General features: G+C 32.0%; 1 protein-coding gene across 1 annotated transcript; it reads left to right on the top strand.

The window, feature by feature from the left end:
• Positions 1-2,596: 2,596 nt before the first annotated feature.
• LOC149896665 (uncharacterized) lies at positions 2,597-7,227 on the top strand. Its single transcript, XM_090117409.1, has 5 exons — positions 2,597-2,840; positions 4,771-4,931; positions 5,762-5,843; positions 6,560-6,586; positions 7,103-7,227. Exons 1-5 carry the CDS (start codon positions 2,597-2,599, stop codon positions 7,225-7,227), a joined length of 639 nt encoding a protein of 212 aa, XP_089973535.1.
• Positions 7,228-8,519: the final 1,292 nt, after the last annotated feature.

The following is an 8,519-nucleotide window of genomic DNA, read 5'->3' as shown; positions in this document are numbered from 1 at the left end:
GGAACGAGCGACAAAGAAGCACAATCGGACGTTGTCACGTTCAACTATCGTCAGTAAACCGACTTTACAGACAACCAATTTTTTTGTTTATTTATTTAAACTAGGGGCCGATTTGAAAAATTATTTCATTATTAGATACCTATCCAATTTATCGAGAAAAGCTATATATGCTATGCAGGGTGTAATCGTTAAGTGTGCTCAGGCGATTATTCCGTAACTATTGCAGATATCAAAAAACTTTATACTGATATCGAAAGCCCTTGATCTAATGAGTAAAATGACAATAATAACTTTTAAAAAATAAAACGGGAAATATCCAAAAAAGTTACATTAAACACTCCCTTACCTATACAGGTATACAACTTTGACAGAAAAATTTATTTTCACTAACCTAACATTTACAGAAACTTTTAATTTTTTAGAAACCTAACCTAAACTAACCTATATTTTATGATATTCTATTATTTAATCTTGTGTAGACCCTAGTATTATAATACCTATTAACTATGGTAGTCGGTAGAACTAACTATGCGCCCAAAGTGTCTACAGATAAAGCGTCACGTAGGCATATTGTTCTGTAAGCTCATTCATTTGAAATAACGGCGTTAACGGTAGATGTTTTTGGTGGATTTGAGATTAACTTTCGCTTCAAATGAAGGAAAATTCATAGTTTTTATCGCCTGATTATGTTACAAGTAGAGAACATAGATAAAACAAGAAATAAATGCTTGTTGAACAAAAATTTCTACTATATTTACAAGCAAATCACATAATAGTATAAAACAAAGTAGCTTTTTCCATCCCTATGTATGCTTAAATCTTTAAAACTACGCAACGGATTTTGATGCGGTTTTTTTTTAATAAATAAAGTGATTATAAAGTGGTTTTAATATATAATTTATTAGGTTTTAGACGAAGCGGGCGAAGCCGGAAAGCTAGTATAAGTAAATTGTAACTTGCAATGAAGCGAAACAGCACTAGTTAAGTTATAAGATCATTTCTAGACTACATTACTTTTATTTTTTATTTTTCGACGTACTTACTTTCTCTGAAACATTAGATGTTTTTTGCCGCTTTTTTCGTGAGATATCAAATTTTATGCAGGTGTGAACATTGTATTTCATTTGGTGATTGATTTGTTTGAAAAAAAAACAGTTACTTATGGTTGAAAATAGAGTATTTTTTAAAGTAGGTAACTACTGAAATAATATAATTCTATGCGTTTTTACCTAACTTTATCTTAATTTTAATAAATAGGAAACCAAAATATAGAACATGTAGTCCTGTGAAATTCCGAATCGGTGGTAAGTAAATGTTAAAAATATGTACTTAATGACGTTTCAAAAGTGCTTCTAGAAGAAGTCTAATTGAATAAATAAATGTTTGAGTTTGAGTTTGAACAAAAATACGAAATTGTAAAAAAATGTGCAAAAAATAAAAATAGGCATTTTTACTGCTCTTATTAATTGTTTATTGCTCTGCTCTTATTTCATAATTTTGAAGTAACTAAAGAATTTTCCTTCTATCCTTCTAATATCATAGCAATATGCGAAAGTTTGTGAGTATGGATGGGTGGATGTTTGATACTCTTTCACGTAAATACTACTGAACTGATTACAATGAAATTTGATATGTAGCACGCCTACGGGCTACGACCTATATCTACCCACAATAAGACATAGGCTAATTTTTATCCCGGAAATCCCACAGGAACGGGAACTATACGGGTTTTATATAAAAAAAAGGTTTTTAGGTAGGTATAGTATATCCGGAGGCAGGGCGCGTAGAGCCTACTCGCTAGTCGCTAGACATACCTATTTTACGTTCAGGGCCAATTTTTCAATGCTTGGATAAAACGTCTTATCCGTCCAATAAAGTATTACACGATAATATTAAAATGTTACGTAAACTGTCAAATACGGGCAATTAGTTTACGTTTTTAAAATGGTAGTTTTATAAATTATTCGACGAATAAGCTTTAACCAGGGATTGAAGAATCAGCCCTTAAAGAATAGGTACAGTGGCAATGAAAACAATTTTTTTTTGTTTTTATTTTAAAATAATATTTAATTCTCACAGGCTTTTGCAGGTTTTGAGTTCAGTTAGTTTTCAGAATTAATCAATGAAAGAAGCTAGCTTTAAATCCGGCTTTTTTTTATAATTAGTAATTACATAATAACAATATCTATGTTAATAGAACCTAATAACAATGTCAATCTGACAGAATAAGATATCCTCTTATGTTAAAGCTATTTTATTCAAGGCCATTTTTCCTCCTTTCTAATTTCAATCAAACATTTTCAGTAGTTTTATACGTACGAATGTTCTTCAAAGAAACAGCGAAAAAAATATATTTCTAAATTCACACATGCTCTACGGGACCCTAAAACTTAACCACAATCGATGGTGGAAATTCAAAACTCGTCAAAAAGCGATTTTAGATTTCCGTCACCTCAATTTTGAATCTCATCAAGCTCTATAGAAAAAGTTCGTAAAACCTTTACTGAATACTTTCAAAGTCGATAATGAGCATCAACTTTCGGCCACCGGTCATTCTAATATTCAGTCTTTGAACCATTTTCAAAGTGACAGCACGATGGCGCGAAATTTGACATTGACGTTCTTTTTTTTAATTCGGCTCGCGTTGGCGCGCGCAGGAAGTGAAGTACAAGGAGGTTTTATATTGCCAAATAATATTGAAAATCGTGTTGGCGACTTGGTTGTATATGTTACTAAATACTTGGAGGGTTTTAATGATGAACGGTTTGGGAAGAGTGATTTTGGGAAATATATTAATTATGAGAAAATTAAACCTAAATTGGACATCGCTGAGTTAGAGGGTGAGTAATAAAATAAATTTATTATGATGAAATAAAATTAAATATAAAAAAATACGAACACGCCTGAAAAAAATACAAAGCAATGCTAATACATACTCTAAGAGTTGACAAAAGCAAATAGTTTAAAAAAAATCGTTAAACATTCAAATTTATTATAAAAAACTTAATATTAAAGAACATTATTTTTACAGTTGTTTTTATTTCGTCAATTTGTATGGTAATCGAAGCAAAACTGCTCCAAAAAGTTTTAACCATTGTTGTGGTCAACATGATGAATAAATTCACCATTTTAGGTGCAAACGAGTGCCGAATTGCGGTTATATAGCGCCTAATTTACCATCATTATAACCACCATAGTTTTTGACAAAGTTCAAAAAATATTAACGTAAAAATACTTGAAGGAATTACGCTTCAATAACCATTGTATCCTACTATAATAAACGCGAAAATTTATGAGGTATATTTGAACCTTATCTATGACTAGCCGCTCCGCGCGGTTTCACCCCCGTGGCTCCTCTCCTGTTAGTCGTAGCGTATATAGCCTATAGCCTTCCTCGATAAATGGGCTATCTAACACCGAAAGAATTTTTCAAATCGGACCAGTAGTTCCTGAGATTAGCGCGTTCAAACAAACATATTCTTCAGCTTTATAATATTAGTATAGTATTTAAGTAGATTTCCGCCCGCGACTTCGCGCGCTTTGCAAAGAAAAAGACGCATATATCCCGTTCCTTTGGGATTTCCGGGATAAAAAGTAGTCTTTGTCTTATTCTGGGTCTTCAGCTACCTACGTATCAAATTTCATTGTAATCGGTTCAGTATTTTTTACGTAAAATAGTAACAAACATCAGCTATCCATCCATCCATCCTCACAAACTTTAGCATTAATAATAATAATATTTGTAGGATTTACCGAACCTTACCAAATCATTATGTATTTCTATAGCTCATGTGTTATTCTGATGATATAAAATATAAATTATAATATGACTAGGATTTTGACGCGTAGTTATTTGCGATCAGTGTTCGATATAATATACAGGGTGTCCCCACTATTAGTATAATAAGCGCGAAGGGACTTTTGCATGCACTGATCACGTAAATAATACTTAAACAACAAAATTACGTCGTTGTGAACAGATTAAAGAATTTATTAATATTAATGTATGCAAAATTAAAATATAATACTTAAGTACGCATATTATAAAACATATTAAAGCACGCAGCTTCGCGTGCGGTTAATAAGACTACAAAGAACCTTGTTTATCTAAATAGAAAGTAACGAATTGATATAAAAAATCAATTGTAACATCCAAAAGAGACATATTGTATTTCTGTACGTAATTCAACCGTGAAGATGTGAAAAAATATCATAGTTTTTTGTAGCGATCGCTACGCGCCTTTCCATTATGATTTTAAAAAGAAAAAATAATTAAGTATAGTCTGGCCTTGGCTAATGCTTCTTATTGATAAATATATCGGAAGGTATATAAACTAGCTTTCTACCGCGTCTTCGCTTGTGTGATCGAAGGAAATTCCTCTGTTAGATTGCACTGCAGTAAAAATTGCTTATGACTAGCCTCATAACTATCTCCAACACAAAATAACATACTATAAATCTCTCCGTTGTGAATGAAAATTATACAAGACAAAAAAAAATATATGATAGCGTCCCTACATTACTGTAAATTGAATTTTAACATTGTGTTAAACATATGTCTTACCACAAAAACCTTTAGACAGGGTTTAACTTAAGCGCGGGTTCTCTTTAATCTGGTTTTGTCGTATTTCACATAGACAACTATTAAAGTGACAGATCCCTGGTTTAAAGTTAGACTGTGTTTATTGTTTTGTGGTAATACCATATTTTTCTAGATCCATACCATATTTTCCTGATATTTTTCTTAATTTAAACATATTTTTTCAACAGAATCTCGTGGCATGAAGAAAATGGCGATGGGGTTAATGCCGCTGGTCTTCCACGTGGGAGCTACTTCAACCTGGATGGCTCTGACCACCATACTGGCTGCGAAGGCTGTGTTCATTGGTATCATTCTATTGGTGTTTAAGATTGCTGTCAGTTCGGCTAAGGTTAGTAAAATTATTATAAACTAGCTTTCCGCCCGCGTTTTCAAAAAAACCCGCATAGTTACCGATCTATGTGCTAATCCAGGTTACCCTCTACATGTGTGCTAAATTTCATTGTAATCGGTTTAGTAGTATTTGCGCGAAAGCAGAAAGAGTAACAAACATAAATACCTTCACATACACATACATCCATCCTCACAAACTTTCTCATTTATAATATTAGTAGGATAGGATAGGATAGGACTATAGATCATCTATATCTAATAGATGTGTAAATTTGTATGCTTCAAATGTTCTAAGTTTTGCATGTTGCAAATGAATTGTAACTAGTTATCTCAGTTTATTATTCGTTCTTACGGAATGCTAAATTATGAAAATTATGCATATTATATAATACTAGCGGTCCGCCCCGGCTTCGCCCGTGGTACATATTTCGCAATAAAAGGTAGCCTATATTCTTTCTCAGGGTCTAAAGATTGTCTGTGCCAAATTTCATCAAAATCGGTCCAGTAGTTTATGCGTGAAAACCATACATACATACATACAAACCTTTCCTCTTTATAATATTAGTATAGATTAAATATTCCAAGCACTCTAAAGTTATATTCGTCTTACAGACGAACGGCAAGTTGCGAATGGCAGAGGCTACTTCAGCCGTCGCCACATGTGGCGTGGCGATGTTAGAACGCAACCGTTCGTTTGTTAAAACGCTTACCAGCATAATAAATCAAGGCAGTTAATCTATTTCTTGTCTATTTGTTCGTACAAACTAAGTAATTGTATAATATAACGTTAAAATTAATATATATTCTTGTATGTTTTCTCCTACTTAGGTAGCGTCTTTCTTCACAGCACTGAAAGGTCAATCAAAACATCATCACGATTGGTCGTGGTCTCCGCATGCTGAGCATCATGGTAAGTTGTTTTTCTATTTTCATAGAAAAATATATAATATTATCATCATCCATCTGGTTTCCATAACACAAGCGAAAAGATTTGTGTGTGAAAATTGTCCTGAAGTACCTACCTATTTAATTATTTATAACTAGATTTCCGCCCGCGGCTTCGCCCGCATTTTCAAAGGAAAACCCGCATAGTTCCCGTTCCCGTGGGATTTCCGGGATAAAACCTATCCTATGTGTTAATCCAAGTTACCCTCTATATGTGTGCTAAATTTCATTGTAATCGATTCAGTAGTTTTTACGTGAAAGAGTAACAAACATCCATACATCCATACAAACTTTCGCCTTTATAATAGTATTAAGATAGTATTAAGATTATTCTAGCTAGTAGTTAGGCCCTACAAATATATTATTTTATATTCATTTTGTCAATTAAAATTAGGAATGAAATTTTAGCTTGAAAAATAGCTACAATTGATTGTGTTTTAAATCCGTTAAAAGTTAAATTATTCAATTTGAAATATTGTGTTATTATGTATAACTATATCACGGGTAATATAATACTATAAGTACTATATAAAACAAATTTTGAAGTACTTAACACATATTAACTGTCTCTTCAATAACCATATTCAGTACATACAAATATTCTTTAAAAACTACGACTGCATTTATTTCAAATTTTTAAATTAAATAAATATTAATATTCAGTAATCTGAATTGTTACAGGTTACCGAAGAAGTCTCTCGAATAAGGGTAAGAATAAATCTCGTTACTTTAATATTTTTATCGATCGACACAAAGTTTACTAGTAAGTAAAAAGCAGTGACATATTGAAAAATCTTGATAAAACGTTTCGTTTTAGTATAGTAAGAGTATTCAAAGAACATTTTAATGGATTTAAAACACGATCAGTTTATTTTTAAGTTACCTTTGTTGGTAGGTCACTATTCACTAAGTACTTTAAAAAAATCGAAAAAAATATATTTCACATAATTTAATTGTAAGTATTAATGAATCGTATTTTTAGATATAAAATGAACTTTTTGCTTTATTAAAAACTAGCGTTCCGACTTCCGCCCCGGATTCGCCCGTGGTACATATTTACGTTTTCTCTATACATATAAGAATTAAGAACCATCCTCGTATTTCAAGGAATATAATTAGTAAAGAATTATCGAAATCGGTCCACCCGTTCACGCGTGATGCCGTGACCAAGGAAAACGTCATTTTTATATGTAGGTATAGACTATAATTATTATTTTGTTTCAGGCCCAGCACCTTCTTACGAACTTTCCTACTCCTGGAGTCCAGAGAGTTCTTACAAAACCTTGGAATATAATATAGAACACGAGCACAGTGATGCCAATATTGAAAAATCTTTCAAAACGCGATGATTTATACGTTAAATTATTTTAGTTTTAAGCTGTTTATTTTTATTATAAGACTTACAACTACATTTATATAATACTAGCTGTGCCCTGCGGTTTTACCCGCATTGCTCCGCTCCTGTTGGTCTTAGCGTGGTTATAATAAATAGCCTTCCTCGATAAATGGGCTATCTAACACCGAAAGAATTTTTCAAATCGGACCAGTAGTTCGTGAGATTAGCGCGTTCAAACAAACAAATTCTTCAGCTTTATAATATTAGTATAGATAATGTAACAATTAATTTTAAGTTAGGAATTTATTTGAGTATAAGAATTAACAATTACTTTAATAGGCCCTCAAAATATATACTCAGCATATTGTTTCTTTATTTATTTTATCATAATAACAATATTTTAAATATATATGGCCAGTTATTTTAATAAGAACTCAGGTTCAAGTACCTTACCTATACCTTTCTTTTACAATTATCAAAAGAAAGATAATAAGCCTACCTTATTATCTTTCTTTTGATAATTGTAAAAGAATGATTTATTTTATAGAAAATGTTATCTTTTCTTGTTTATGTTTTGTATAACTTTATAATATTACGAGTCAATAGTCTTATTTTTAATAATAAAAGGTAAATAAAAATGCATTAATAAATTTTGTATAATTTTATTAATAAATATTTTTACATAATATGGACGGATTTCATTTAGCCTTATAGTCATTTGTTTTTAAATAAAATAAACATTAAGCAGCGTGTGTCACACACGTGTCAGAAGTGAAACTTCTTTGGCAAGTTTCAAAGATACCAAAATTGTCGCTAACTCCATGACGCGACGGTATTGCCATGACGCGACCTTGAAATTTAACTCTCAAAGCAGGTTCACTACAAAAAACATTTTCTTAAATTAATGGATACATAATAATTAATAACAGAGTATTTTGTTTGATTTAATATTCAGAACATAAAAAACATGACAAATAAATAAAATAATGAATACAATTTTAAATTATAAATTCTTAAACTATAATACATGTGTTTTATAGATACATACATAAATAAAAAAAGACGTGTGGAACTCGGGGACTGCCGCAAAAGCTTTTACATGCGATGCCTTCAAGCCACACCTCCGTGTCTGTCGGAGTGGGGAGCGTGAGGTTTTTCGTTACGGAATTTCTGGATTCGGTCCCCGCGTTCAAGGTCCGCGATAGAAGCTATGCAATAGCTTAAAAAATACGTGTGGCACTCGAGGACTGCCGCGGTAAAGCTATTGCATAGCATCGCATTGCTGTGCCGGTTGGAGTGGGTGTT

This window comes from Colias eurytheme, chromosome 28 (assembly GCF_061535395.1).
Source record: "Colias eurytheme isolate Ceu_HAF_F1 chromosome 28, ilColEury1 Martin Lab GWU primary, whole genome shotgun sequence".
NCBI classification, from domain to species: Eukaryota; Metazoa; Arthropoda; class Insecta; order Lepidoptera; family Pieridae; genus Colias; species Colias eurytheme.
Note: the sequence above shows the minus strand (reverse complement) of the source record. Positions and strands in the feature narration are given on the sequence as shown.